The 15,313-nt window shown below is 42.0% G+C and overlaps 1 protein-coding gene across 1 annotated transcript in view; it reads right to left on the bottom strand.

Moving 5' to 3' along the window:
• PHF20 (PHD finger protein 20) overlaps nucleotides 1-15,313 on the bottom strand; it is a 185,535-nt gene that overhangs the window by 81,924 nt on the left and 88,298 nt on the right. The window contains exons 5-7 of the mRNA XM_025398902.1: nucleotides 12,387-12,466; nucleotides 7,111-7,498; nucleotides 1,049-1,162 (exon numbers count right to left, since the gene is read on the bottom strand). Of these exons, the coding sequence (XP_025254687.1) occupies nucleotides 1,049-1,162; nucleotides 7,111-7,498; nucleotides 12,387-12,466 (582 nt within the window). The remainder of the gene's footprint in view (nucleotides 1-1,048; nucleotides 1,163-7,110; nucleotides 7,499-12,386; nucleotides 12,467-15,313) is intronic.

A 15,313-nucleotide genomic window follows, 5' to 3' on the forward strand; every position in this document is an offset into this window, starting at 1 on the left:
ATCCTTTCTGGAGCCAACAGGGTACTTTTTATTTTAAATTTATTTAAATATTTGAGCCAACTCACTCCAGAGGGTATTTTTTTAAATAAATAAATAGTATTTTATTTTGTATTTTTATTTTTTGTAAGACAGAGTCTCACTCTATCACCCAGGCTGGAGGACAGTGGCACAGTCTTGGTTCACTGCAATCTCCGCCTCCTAGGTTCAAACAATTCTCCTGCCTCAGCCTCCCGAGTAGCTGGGATTACAGGTACCTGCCACCACACCCAGCTAATTTTTTTTTTTTTTTTTTTTTTTTGAGACGGAGTCTCACTGTCACCCAGGCTGGAGTGCGGTGGCGGGATCTCGGCTCGCTGCAAGCTCTGCCTCCTGGGTTCACACCATTCTCCTGCCTCAGCCTCCCGAGTAGCTGGGACTACAGGCACCCGCCAACATGCCCGGCTTATTTTTTGTATTTTTTAGTAGAGACGGGGTTTGACCATGTTAGCCAAGACGATCTCGATCTCCTTACCTCATGATCTGCCCACCTCCACCTCCCAAAGTGCTGGGATTACAGGTGTGAGCCATCGTGCCCGGCCACACCCAGCTAATTTTTATATTTTTAGTAAAGACAGGGTTTCACCATGTTGGCCAGGCTGGTCTCAAACTCCTAACCTCAGATGATCCACCCACCTCAGCCTCCCAAACTACTGGGATTACAGGCATGAGCCACTGCGCCCGGCCAATAAGTAGTATTTTTAAAGTTTCACTCTACATAGAAACCCATCCCTTCCTAAGCCATTAAATTTCCAGTGGCATCCAAATCAAATGTGATTTATGGATATGGAGATGATACCACAGAACCCAGCATTAGTACAGTTTGTGCTTTGGGATTTATTTTTCTTCTAGCAAAAACTCCTTCTGATCCAACTGCATCCTACTCACATTACCTCATGTGACCAGAGACAAACATTAGAGCCTATAGGGAATGGGGGACAGGATGAATATAGAGGAGGCTGACCCAAACAATGTCAAATTCTAGCCACACATAAACAAACTGGAAACTCACATGAATTTTTGTCAAGCCGAGGACGTTTTAATGGGACTTCACATCCTTTTGATATTTTCCGTCTTCTCAATTCCAATGTTATTGGTTGCAAAGTTTGAGAGTTTGAATCCACAGCTACCATGTTATAAAACCACACAAAAAAGATACATAATTTCTTAGTGTCTGTCATTTTTATATACAAATAAAACATATATATGCAAAAATCACTGCATTATAAATGGACCATCAAAATGTCATTCTTACTTAAGATAAAAGAAAAAAAGTAAAATGAGTGAGAAATTACTTCCTTATAGGAGATACCTTGCAGATTGACCTCCTGAATCTTTTCTATGATCCAGCTCCAGTTTTCAACCTCTACTTGCTACATTAATTACCTTAGCATTGAGCCTAGTTTTGAGGGTACAAGAAAAATGTCTAAGAGAATTTGTTTTTGTTTTTTTTTTTCTTTTAAGACGGAGTCTTGCTCTGTCTCCCAAGCTGGAGCGCAGTGGCGTGCTCTCTGCTCACTGCAACCTCCGCCTCCCAGGTGCAAGCGATTCTCCTGCCTCAGCCTCCAGAGTAGCTGGGATTACAGGCACCCAACACCACACCCAGCTAATTTTTGTAATTTTAGTAGAGTCACGGTTTCCCCATGTTGGTCAGGCTGGTCTCGAATTCTTGACCTCAAGTGATCCAGCCGCCTCGGCCTCCCGAAGTTCTGGGATTACAGGCATGAGCCATGAGATCTGGCCAAGAATTTGTATTTTCTTAAACACAATCCTAAAAAAATTACTGGGAGACTATGCTACTTAATAGTCAATGTTCCAGGCAAGCCCAGCAAACCCAGCTCCGACATAATTTAGCAGTACAGACGCTAAGCCTTTGAAGAGTACTTACTATTTAGTTTTCTGTTTGTTTGTTTGTTTGCTTGCTTGCTTGCTTGTTTTTTTGAGATGAAGTCTTGGTCCGTTGCCCAGGCTACAGTGCAGTGGCGCGATCTTGGCTCAATGCTACCTCTGCCTCCTGAGTTCAAGCGATTCTCCTGCCTCAGCCTTCCCTGTAGCTGGGATTACAAGTGCCTGCCACATCTGGCAAATTTTTTTTTTTTTTGGTATTTTTAATAGAGATGGGGTTTCACCATGTTGGCCAGGCTGGTCTTGAACTCTTGACCTCAAGTGATCTGCCTCCCAAAGTGCTGAGATTACAGGCGTGAGCCACCTGCCCGGCATAGTACTTACTATTAATTTTTTTTTTTTTTTTTTTGAGATGGAGTTTCGCTCTCATTGCCCAGGCTGGACTGCAATGGCGCGATCTCAGCTCATTGCAACCTCTGCCTCCCAGGTTCAAGTGATTCTCCTGTCTCAGCCTCCCAAGTAGCTGGGTTTACAGGCATGCACCACCACGCCTGGCTAATTTTGTATTTTTAGTAGAGACAGGGTTTCTCCATGTTGGTCAGGCTGGTCTCGAACTCCTGACCTCAGGTGATCTGCCCACCTCGGCCTCCCAAAGTGCTGGGATTACAGGTGTGAGCCACTGAGCCTGGCCCTTACTATTTAGTTTTAAACCTACCGAAGCTCTCCCCAAATCAGAAAAGATGAGAATCAAAAAGGCAGGCAGAAGGAACTGGGAAGTTGCGCAGGAAGGCAAGGCTAAGGGGTCTCAGGAAGGGTAAAATGAGGAGAGAGAAGAGGAAGGAGGAAAGGAAGATGGAGGAAGAGAAGTAAATGGAAGGAAAAGAGGAAGGGAAGGGAGAAAGATGAGAAGGGGAAAGAGGGACAGAAAAGATTCATCTAAGACCTGTAGCTTCAGGTAGGTCAAATGGCTCAACAAGACACAGGCCTGAAGTGTGAGGAAGCAAACCAGAAGACCGTTGAACTCCAAGGTTCTTCCTGTGTTCAAGCTTCCCAATGTGCCAGTATTATTTTGTTCCAACTGGCAGAACTTGGAAATCCCACACATTCCATGTTAAACATAAATACAAACAGGCTGGCTGGGTGTGGTGGCTCACGCCTGTAATCCCAGCACTTTGGGAGGCAGAGGCAGGCAGATCACCTGAGCTCAGGAGTTCAAGACAAGCATAGCCAACATGATGAAACCTTGTCTCTACTAAACATACAAAAAATTAGCCAGGCATGGTGGCACGCTCCTGTAGTCCCAGCTACTCGGGAGGCTGAGGCACAAGAATCACTTGAACCCAGGAGGCAGTGGTTACAGTTAGCCGGGATCGTGCCACTGTACTCCAGCCTGTGAGAGAGAGACTCCATCTCAAAAAAATAAAAATTAAAAAAAAAAAAAATACAAACAATCCTCTCTAAATAGCTCATATCCTGTTCCCAATCAAGTCTATACAATCTAGGGTGTTCAAGGAAGGCTCTAAAAATCAATGAACTTATTCCAAGTAATGTTTTAGGGGGATTTGAACAATATATAGGATATCTGGCAAGTCTTCTTCCCTTTGATACTGTATATAAACAGGGGCTGACTATACAGAACTTGAGTGTTTCCCAAACTCTTCTTACAGTATAAGTCATCTGGGAAGCTTGTTAACAACTCATATTCCCAGGTTCCCATCCAGACAGTCTGACTGGGAAAGAACTGAGACATGGCTGGAATCTGTTTTTACAAATGCCTTGGGCAAGGATTAACCATAAACTTGGAAAACATCCTTTCTATATTAAATTTATCCTACTCGTTATGAAATCCTACACTTATAAAAATATAAAAACCAAATGTCCTTTTTCTTATCTCAATGGAGTCATGTGGCTTCAAAGGAGCAGTCTGCTTATTGGGGTACAACTACTCCTGTACATACTTTCTCGAGGGTATAAGCCAGGGCATGAATAGCTAAAGGAGAATCAGTTTCAAAACACTCAGTTCTCACACATACTCTTTCCTAAACTAAGCTAAGGACATGTCAGATTTCTGCCAGTTTACATTTTCCACCCCTCCTTGTATAATAACTGCTTTTAACTGCCCTTCTCCCACTTTACATAAAAGGGCCTGCCTCTCACTCATCCCACATCTTAACATGGTGCTCTGCCTGGAGGTTTAAAATTTCCAGATTTTCTCAACTGGGTTTCCTCATCTGAACAGAGATACATTTTCTCTGTTTTCGTAAGGGTGGTATACAGCTATTACCATTCTCAATGCACTAAGGTCAATCCATCACAGATCAAGGATGGCTTGGGTATTGTGGCTTCTCTCCCAGAACTCAGTTGAGAAAGCCAGTGAACATAAAGCCAGTGCTGTCCAACAGAAATATGCTAAGAGTGCAAGCCACATGCAATTTTCTTTTTTTTTTTTGAGATGGAGTCTCACTTCGTCACCCAGGCTGGAGTGCAGTGGTGTGATCTTGGCTCACTGCAACCTCTGCCTCCTGGGTTCAAGAGGTTCTCCTGCCTCAGCCTCCCAAGTAGGTGGGATTACAGGCTCATCTAATTTTTGTGTTTTTAGTAGAGATGGGGTTTCACCATGTTGGCCAGGCTGGTCTTGAACTCCTGACCTCAGGTGATCCGCCCACCTTGGTCTCCCAGAATGCTGGGATTACAGGCGTGAACCACCATGCCCAGCCAATTTTTGTATTTTTAGTAGAGACAGGGTTTCACCATGTTGGCCAGCCTGGTCTCAAATTCCTGAGCCACCATGCCTAGCGAATTTTAAATTTTTTGCTCATCACATAAGAGGGTTTGGTTTTTAAGTGCCAGGCATGGTGGCTCATGCCTGTAATCTCAGCACTTTCAGAGGCCAAGGCAGGAGGATTGCTTGAGGCCCGGAGATTTAGACAAACCTGAGCAACATAGTGAAACCCTGACTCTACAAAAAATAAATTAGCCAGGCATTGTGGCATGTGCCTGTAGTCCCAGCTACTCAGGAGGCTGAGACAGGAGCATCACTTGAGCCTAGGAGGTGGAGAATGGAGTTAGCCACAATCACGCCACTGCACTCCAGCCTACGTAACAGAGTGAGACCCTGTCAAAAAAAAACTTAAAAAGTTAATTTAAATACTATTTTATTTAATCCAATACCTTTCCTAAATTTGTTTTTTCTTTTTTTTTTTTTAAACTGGGCTCAGCAATCTTCCTGCCTCAGCCTCTGGAATAGCTGGGACTACAAGCACGTGCCACCAGTCTCAGACAATTTTTTCATTTTTTGTAGAGATGAGGTCTCACTATGTTGCCAAGGCTGGTCTCGAACTCCTGGGCTCAAGTGATCCTCTCTCATCAGCCTCTCAAAGTGCTGGCATGATTACAGGGATGAGGCACTGCACTCAGCTTCAGCTTCTAAAAACATTTCAACATGGAATCAATTTTTTTTGTTTGTTTTGTCGCCCAAGCTGGAGTGCAGTGGCCCAATCTCAGTCACTGCAACCTCCACTTCCTGAGTTTCAAGGAATTCTCTTGCCTCAACCTCCTGAGTAGCTGGGATTATAGACACCCACCACCAAGCCTAGCTAATATTTCCTTATATTTTTTCAGTAGAGATGGGGTTTCACCATGTTGGCTAGGCTGGTCTCAAACTCCTGACCTCAAGTAATCCAGCCACCTCGACCTCCCAAACTGCTGGGATTACAGGCCCGGCTGTAATCAATATTTTAAAATTGAGGTGTGTTACATTCTTTTTTGTACTATTTGAAATCTAGCATTTACTTATACTTACAGCACATCTCAGTTCAGACTAGTTACATTTCAAGTAGTCAATAGCCCCATGCGGCTAGTGGCTACCATACTAGACAGCAGAGGTATAGGCCCTAGTTAGGCCTAGGGACAGTTGTAGCACCCTCAGCTCTTGAGGGCAAAACCCAGTTACAAGCACTAGAGAGGAAGATCCCTTATTTCATATGGAGACAAAGCAACCTATTATATAATTTCCTATCTTACAATGAGTACTAATACACTTATGTGACGTAAGTTAAAATTTTTTCCACAGAAATTAAGTCTGATAGTCTGATTTGATAGAGAAGAGTGGCTTTGCATTCTCTACATCACTGGGGAATAATGAAAAGGCTTGCTCTGTAGTTCCACGGTTTTGATGAAAATACGTGTGTGTGTGTGTGTGTGTGTGTGTGTGTGTGTGTGTGTGTTTTGAAATGGGGTGTCACTACATTGCCCAGGCTGGTTTGAAAATCTCGGGCTCAAGCAATCCTCCCACTTCAGCCTCCTGAGTAGCTGGGACAACAAACATGCACCAACGCACTCAGCCTTCATGTTTTGTATTTTAAATATATCCACTGCAGCTATTTAAACTTGTGAGAAAAAGATAAATACTGCTTTAAAACGTGCTAGGGGATTCACAGTTTCAACTGAACACACAAAGAATACACAATCAAGAATGTCTGAAGATCACTGCACATATTTAATCAACGGCACACTCAGTCTAGAGACCCAGGGGACTCTTCATGCCACTGAATTGATTCGGAGAACGAGCGTTTGACTTAGGAAGGAATCAGGGCTTGTTTCATTCTTGGTTATTCTAGAAGAAGTCCAAATTTTAAGTTTTTTAATAACTGCATTCTTCCCTAAATCTATACCCTCTAACCTTGACTCTTACAAATTAGCTATCTTGGCTTTTTATTTAGACTGTGAAAATTTCTAATCAATAATCACTCTCCAAAGAGCTCAATTTCAAAATGCACCCATGCTTTTCTAGCTCCAATGTTCCTTTGTCCTCATCTCCTTCAGAAGCCCATACCTTTTTACTACTTTTCTTTCACGTCTGTCTCATTAGAACTCTATTTCCTGATTCCAGGTTCTATTAAGCTGACTCAAACTGAAATCATTTGAAAAAGCACAAGCAAAAGGCCTTGGTTTATCAGGTTTATCATATAAGCTGAAGTATCCAGTCAACGGTTAACCACTACTTTAGGAAGCTCAGTTATGAACACACTTCCCAACTTAGATTCCCAACTTGGATATGTGCCTCACTTAAATTCAGCTTCATGAACACAACTTGTTTCCAGATCATAAGAAAACTCAAAATCAGTCACAAAAACAAAGGATTGAAGTATACAAGTTACAAAGAACCACAAAGGGCCACAGAAGAATACTCTGGCATTGCCCACTGCAGAGCCCACTTGAAAAACTCACCAGTAGGAGCTATGGAAGGGGGTCTGCCTCGTTTTCTTTTGGGTTCCCTCAAGTTTTCTTGTGGACTCTTCACAATGTCATTTTCAGGTTTCTTATCCACTTGGGCATCTCCAGAATACTCCCTGTCGTTTTCTGAAATGTTTTCCTTGTCTTCCTTCTCGTTCTTGGGAAGACTTTTCTCTGACACTTTCCCCTTTTCAGAACAGATTAACTTTCCTTCTTTATCAGGCTGCTTGGGTCGCTTTTCTGTCTTTAAGGGTTTATCTTCTTTGTCTTTCTTCACATTCACTGTGGCTTTTCTCTGTTCTTTAAACTTCTCTCGTTTATCAGGAGATGATGAAAGACTTTTGTGATCTGTTTCTTTAGGCCTAGCATTACCCACAATATTCTAAAATGAGCAAAATAGCGATGAAACACTTGGTGATTACTTGTAAATACAAAATTAGGAATTTCTTACAAACGTATGAAGACAAACAAAGAAATTAAAACAGGACATATGCCAGGTCACATACACAAAGCACCACTGACAATATCCACCTGTACTAAGAGTTGAGAACCAATCCTTAAAACAATTCAATTATTCTGGAGACAGTGCAGTCTCCCTTATTATGACGAATAAGTCACTAGAAAATAAAATTCTGGGCTTTTGTTTGTTTTTGTTTCTGAGACAGAGTCTCTCTCTGTTGCCCACGCTGGAGTGCAGTGGCACAATCATGGCTCATGCAGCCTCGACCTCCCAGGCCCAAGCGATCCTCCCATCTCAGCCTTCTGAGTAGCTGGGACCACAGGCATGTTTCACCATGCCCAGCTAAGTTTTTTATTGTTATTTTTTGTAGCAATAGGATCTCCCTATGTTGCCCAGGCTGGTCTCAAACTCCGGGGCACAAGCAATCCTCCTGCCTCAGCCTCCTAAAGTATTGGGATTGTAGGCATGAGCCACCATGCCTGGCCTTAAAATTCTGGAAAGCAATCTTTCTGACAAAGGTGTTCGAAGAAAATGCCTTTATGCTCTGTCCTTATCCCCAGCATGACTATACTAACCCAGAGCTTTTCAGAGGCTGGTTCAGTTTGCCAGCATGTGCTGATGTCTCGTTTAGAGAAAAAACAAAACTGATAACTGGAAGCTGAACAGGAAAACTATAAAGATTATCCAACCCAGAACCAGAGTCTCTGCTTCCTCTACCAGGTAAAGGCTGTGCTCAGTTCAACAAACCACCTACCAGGTTCCTGAGCTACTTGGAGTTTTTGCCTATTGGTAGGAAATACTGCTTCTTAGTTACGTTCTCCCTACATTACATTCTTTAAAATTCACACTAAAAATCGAAGGTCCTCTACTGTGACTGTTTCATAATAATGCCAGGTCTGAAAGCTCTAGAGATTCCAAAACTATAATTAAGTTTATTTGTGTGCATATCTCTTCTCTAGGACCTCAAAAGAGCAGAGACCACCATACTATGTTCATTTGGGATCCCCAGCACCTAGCACACACTAGGCACATAGGTTTTCACTGGAAGCAGGAAGCAGTACCTAAATACTCAACAAATAAAAGTTTAATTTGTTCTACAGGGAAAAATAATAAACAAGGAAATATTTTTTCAAGTCCCCCAAATTATTCTGAAAGTAGCCAGGTTTGAGAACAGGCATTCCGGTAATGGCCAGCAGAAATATAAATTGAAATTGCCCTTCTTGTTGGGGGTTCGGGGAGGAGTTGGCAATTAGAGTCAAAACTAAAAACATTATACCTCTGAACTAGAATAAATCCCTAGAAATAAAGTTAGCTAAAAGAATAATCAGACTTGGCCGGGCGCGGTGGCTCAAGCCTGTAATCCCAGCACTTTGGGAGGCCGAGACGGGCGGATCACGAGGTCAGGAGATCGAGACCATCCTGGCTAACACGGTGAAACCCCGTCTCTACTAAAAAATACAAAAAACTAGCCGGGCGAAGTGGCGGGCGCCTGTGGTCCCAGCTACTCGGGAGGCTGAGGCAGGAGAATGGCGTGAACCCGGGAGGCGGAGCTTGCAGTGAGCTGAGATGTGACCACCGCACTCCAGCCTGGGCGACAGAGCCAGACTCAGTCTCAAAAAAAAAAAAAAAAAAAAGAATAATCAGACTTGTGTACCTGGATTGACAAATATCCTTAATGACCATTTGGGATTTGGTTACACAAAGTACAGTTCCATACATATTACAGAACACTACATAGCTGTGAAAAATCATATTCTCAGGATATTAAGGAACTTGAGGAAATGTTAGTTAAAAGAAAAGAACAGTACTATATTAATGTACTACAACTTCAGTTTTGAAAAGAAATAGATACACATATATATGTTTAATAAAAAACACAGAAAGATATACACACCAAATTGTTAAGCCAAGTTATACACCGAAGTGTTAAGAACAATTATATCTGTTTGATGGAATAAGAGTTTTTATTTTCTTTGTGCTTTGTACTTTTCTAATTTTCTACAGTAAGCTAAAAACATAAGTGTTACTAATATAGAGACTATCAAAACATTTATAAGACAGTGCAGTTCTACAGAAAAAAAAAAATCTCTATGTATTCTAATAGTATATGAAAAAACCTTTGAAATTGCCCATGACAGATAACTGTAGCCAAACCACTGTACCCTCTTGGAAAAGAAGCCAAGTCCAGGAGCCATGGGCCTGTGCTTAAGGGCCTACTGGGCTAAGGTCAGATACTCAGAGGCCACTGGGAAATGAGAAATGAAGCATGGCACCCAAAAATCCTCACCGGGTAAGGCACTACCTCCAAGCCAAAGCACTGTGAATGCTATCCATCAATTTATTGAGAAACACAGAGTAAATAGATGAACAATTGTTATCTGGAGCCCTGGACTTCCACTTGGGAAGATTCTGGATATAATCTGCCAATTCTGGACAAGTTTATAATTATATCCTCTGTATTAACTCGTTCCACAAACCTAACACAAATATTGCCAAATTTAAGGCCAAAATAATGTTTTAGACTACTATATGGCTCCTTACGAGAGGCAAGTGATCAAAGAAAAAGCATCACCAGGGCCAAAGCTTTATGTAATAATAATGTTAATTTTCTGAAGAAGAAAATCAGCAAAAGGCCAATCAGCAAAAGGTAACCTTTGAGGTTACCTCAAAGGTATCATGTATCAAAATCCTTTGAAGCAGCTAGGCATGGTGGCTCATGCCCTGTAATCTCAGCACTTTGGGAGGCCAAGGTAGGCAGATCACCTGAGGTGAGGAGTTCAAGACCAGCCTGGCCAATATGGTGAAACCCCTGTCTCTATTAAAAATACAAAAATTAGCTGGGCATGGTGGCGCATGCCTGTAGTCCCAGCTACTCGAGAGACTGAGGAAGGAGAATTGCTTGAACCCGGGAGGTGGAGGTTACAGTGAGCCTAGATTGCACCACTGTACTCCAGCCTGGGTGACAGAGCAAGACTGCATCTCAAAAAAAAAAAAATCTTTAGAAACTTACGATTAGGCCGGGCATGGTGGCTCATGTCTGTAATCCCAGCACTTTGGGAATCCAAGGTGGGCAGCTCACTTGAGGTCAGGAGTTCAGGACCAGCCTGGCCAACACAGTGAAACCCCGTCTACTAAAAATACAAAAATTAGCCAAGTGTGGGGGCACACGCCTGTAATCCCAGCAAATTGGGAGGCTTAGACTGGAGAATCACTTTAACTTGGGAGGCAGAGTTTGCACTGAGCGGAGATCAGGCCACTGCACTCCAGCCTGGGTGACAGAGAGATACAAATATACATACAGAAGAATTCATTAAGAATCTGTGATAAGTAGAATCATTTCATCATCACAAAGACACAACAGAAGGCCAGGCACAGTGGCTCATGCCTGTAATCCTAGCCTTTTGGGAGGCCGAGGGGGGCAGATTGCCTGAGCTCAGGAGTTTGAGACCAGCCTGGACAACATGGTGAAATCCTGTCTCTACTAAAATACAAAAAATGAGCTGGGCATGGTAGCACGCACCTAGTCTCTGTTATTTGGGAGGCTGAGGCAGCAGAATCACTTGAACTGGGGAGGCAGGGAAGTTGCACTAGGCCAAGATTGCACCACTGCACTCCAGCCTGGGCGACAGAACAAGACTCTGTCTCAAAAAAAACCCAAAAACACAACAGGTTATAGCATCACCAAATATTGTCACATCAACTGCCATCCAAGCAGATGAGTAACCGGTTACGATGCCTCAGTGGTAAAACCTTTACTAAATTGCTAAATTAGCTGTCTCAACAGCTGAAATTAGTAATAATCAGGATTTTTAAAAACACCAGTATCCAAATTTTGATCTCTATTTTCCCCTCAACTATTAATACATAAACACAAAAAAGACAAAAAGGGGAAAAATCATGAAGAAAGTAGGCAACACTTCTAGATGGCCCATATTTATGCAAACCATATTTCCAGTATCAAAACTGAGGCCCCATGCTCAGGCAAATACATGCATGGTGACTGGAACGACAGGATACCAAATTCACAAACCAGGCACATCTAGCACAAGTGGCTGTCCAATCTGTGCCAAATGATAGCTCTGTAAACAACCAAGTAATGGTCCTAAGCTAAAAGACAGAGCTAGATGGAGAGAAAACATACTGGAGGTCTCAAGCAATTCGACAAGTTCCCTGTGATGGCTAACAGCTCTTGTGCGGGCCAGGGCACAGAGAGAAGACAAGAATAACTAGACATTGTTGAAAAAAGATGACGAAAACAGAATATAGGCAATGGTATCCAAGTATCTGGCACTTTTGAAAAAAAAATCTCTGTTAAAAGGAAACAGTGGCCGGACACAGTGGCTCACATCTGTAATCCCAGCACTTTGGGAGGCTGAGGTGGGTGGATCACCTGAGGTCAAGAGTTCGAGACCAGCCTGACCAATATGGTGAAACCCCGTCTCTACTAAAAATACAAAAAAAATCAGCCAGGCATGGTGGCATGCACCTATCATCCCAGCAACTCAGGAGGTTGAGACAGGAGAATTGCTTGAACCCAGGAGGTGGAGGTTGCAGTAAACTGAGATTGCACCATTGTACTCCAGCCTGGGTGACAGAACGGGACTCTGTTTCTAAATAAATAAATAGGAAACAGCAAAGAGACAAATATTTACAACTTCTGAAAACTTGTATATTATTTTCTGGTGAAATTGTGTCAGATGGAGGAAATAAACACTTGCCATCATAAACAAATGTAATGTCTTTATTTGAGGAAACAAAACTACAATGTTAGCATTATTCATAACACAAAGCACAAAACCACATTTCTCACCTGATCTTTGGAAAAAGCTTTGACATGAATATGTTTGACAGTCTGAACTACTCCATCATAAAATTTCACAGTGTAAGTACCTAAAATTCAAGAAGACATCATGATTTTAACTCACAATTTCATGAAAGTGGTAACTTTTCGAAGTATAAACATAAGGGATCTCCAACTACATTAATCTCATAAGCATTTAAAACTGTTTAAGTATCATATTCAGTCTTACTTATGTCCAAGATAACAGTATGCTTGTCTTCATTTCTTAGTTAAGATTACACAGTTTTCTACCTACATAAATTGAAATCCATCAAAAAAATAAACTCACTTTTAGATGCTTCATTAAAATAAAAAAAAATTGCACTGAATTTAAGTGAAGAACAGAGAGCAGTAAAACAATTAAGAATGTGAGGAAAATGCAGACTTATTCCTTGGTGAATTTTTCACTTTTATAATTTAATCTTTATGTTCTGGGATCGGAGGCAGTAATAGCTCTTAAGTTTCAAAAGGAACATCATGGCTCACGCCTGTAATCCCAGCACTTTGGGAGGCTGAGGCAGGCGGATCACGAGGTCAGGAGTTCAAGACCAGCCTGGCCAACATAGTGAAACCTGTCTGTACTAAAAATACAAAAAATTAGCCGCGCTTGGTGGCAGGCGCCTGTAATCCCAGCTACTTGGGAGGCTAAGGCAGGAGATTCACTTGAACCTGGGAGGCAAAGGTTGCGGTGAGCCCAGATCCTGCCATTGTACTCCAGCCTGGGCAACAGAGCAAGACTCAGTCTCCAACAACAACAACAAAAAAAGCAACATCATATTCTGCTAAAGGTATTGGGTTTCTAGAGATGTGTTCTATTTCCACATCTCAAAATCCATTTGAATTATCTTCATGATACAATGTTTTTAAAATAGAGACTTGGCCAAAACACAAAACGCTTGCTGCTACATTGTTAGTTTTATTTTGTTACACTGTTAGTTTTTTCCCAATAGAAAAAAAATTGTTCAAAAAAGATCCTTCCCTGCTAAAAACCTTAAGCTGGAAACCCAAATAATCTTACCTTCCCAAATAAGGTGTCCAACTACAGAAGTTCTCATTAGTCGCACCCAAACAACACTTTCAAATTTTGCATCTTAGAACCAATTCATGCCCCACCCATTTTTGCCCCAGGGATTTAAAATAATAATCACAGTTAATCTTGTCAAGATTCAGTAAACCATTGGTAATCACATAATGGTTTCCACTAGTAAACAGGTTTTTCTCTGTTTAGAACCAATTCCCCCAACCCCTGCAAAAAACCCTGAGGTCTGGGAGCCGAAGATTGCAACAACAAAGTTAAGACCTGGTTTTCTCCTTCTGGTACATTCTCTTCCCACACCCCTCCACCGCCAGTCCTCAACAGGGCCTAGTCAATGGCTAATCACGGCTACCAAATGAAGTCCAAAAGTATTCAACGTCCAACACAATCTGAGCCCAATAATTTTCCAAACCTTATTTCTCATTACCACTATCCAATACCCACCAACTCAAAGTGACAAGCTACCCACTGAAACTGCCAGTGACACTTCTATCTCCATATCTGTATTAAACTGTTTTCCTTCTGGGAATGTGCCATTCCGTGATCTTTAAGTGCCCGGCTCAAATACCCACAACAGTTCTGTAACAGCTTCCTGGCTTTTCAGCTACTAATAATTACCTCCTGATCTGAACTTCTTAGGCTCATTTGGCACCAGCCTACAGAGCTTCAAACTTAGGTCTACCTTCATATAAGTACAGATCGCAACTCAAAAGCAGGCTCTTCAAGGCCAGACACCACATCTTAGACCACTTTCTTCCACACACAGTACCTGCCTCAGAGTAGACCAGTGCTTCTCAAAGTGTAGTCCCATAGCAGAAGCATGAGCAACTCCTGGGAACTCATTAGAAATGCAAGTTACCAGTCCCATCTCAGATACACTGAATCAGCAACTGGGAACAGGGGACAGGAATATGCGTTTTTAACAAGTCCTCCAGGTGATTCTGATGTACACCAAAGTCTGAGAACCACTGCCATAGACAATTAGTAATTACCTACTGACCTTTATTCCTGGTATTTACAAAATAAAGGTGATTATTAGTCACAGGTGTCACCAATACATAAAGAAACTAGCTAGCAAGACAGACAAAATTCGATGTTCTCACTTATTTGTAGGAGCTAAAAATTAAAACAATCGAACTCATGGAGATAGAGAGTAGAAGGATGGTTACCAGAGGCTAGGAAGGGTAGTAGGTGGGGGGCGGAAATGTTGATGGTTAAGGGGTACAAAAATGTTAGAAAGAATGAGTAAGACCTAGGTTGCTAGCACAACAAGGTGACTACAGTAAAAAATAATTGTACATTCTAAAATAACTTGGCCAGGCGTGGTGGCTCACACCTGTAATCCCAGCATTTTGGGAAGCTGAGGCGGGTGGATCACTTGAGGTCAGGAGTTCAAGACCACTCTGGCCAACATGGTGAAACCCTGTCTCTACTGAAAAAATGCAAAAAACATTAGCCAGGTGTGGTAGTGGGCACCTGTTATCCCAGTTACTCAGGAGGCTGAGGCAAGAGAATCACCTGAACCCAGGAAGTGGAGGTTGCAGTGAGCCAAGATCATACCACTGCACTCCAGCCTGGGTGACAGAGTGAAACTCTGTCTAAAAAAAATAAATAATAAAAATAAAATAACTACATAATTGGATTGTTCGTAACAAAGGATAAATGCTTGGAGTGATATATACTCCCACTTACCCTGATGTGATTATTACACATTGCATACCTGTATCAAGATATCTCATGTAACTCATAAATACATACACCTACTTATGTACCCACAAAAATTAAAAATTTAAAAAAATTTAAAATATAAAAAAAAGAAACTGGCTAGCAAACAAGATATAAGGATATATAGTTATGCCTG

Source organism: Theropithecus gelada, chromosome 10, assembly GCF_003255815.1.
Source record: "Theropithecus gelada isolate Dixy chromosome 10, Tgel_1.0, whole genome shotgun sequence".
Classification (NCBI taxonomy): domain Eukaryota; kingdom Metazoa; phylum Chordata; class Mammalia; order Primates; family Cercopithecidae; genus Theropithecus; species Theropithecus gelada.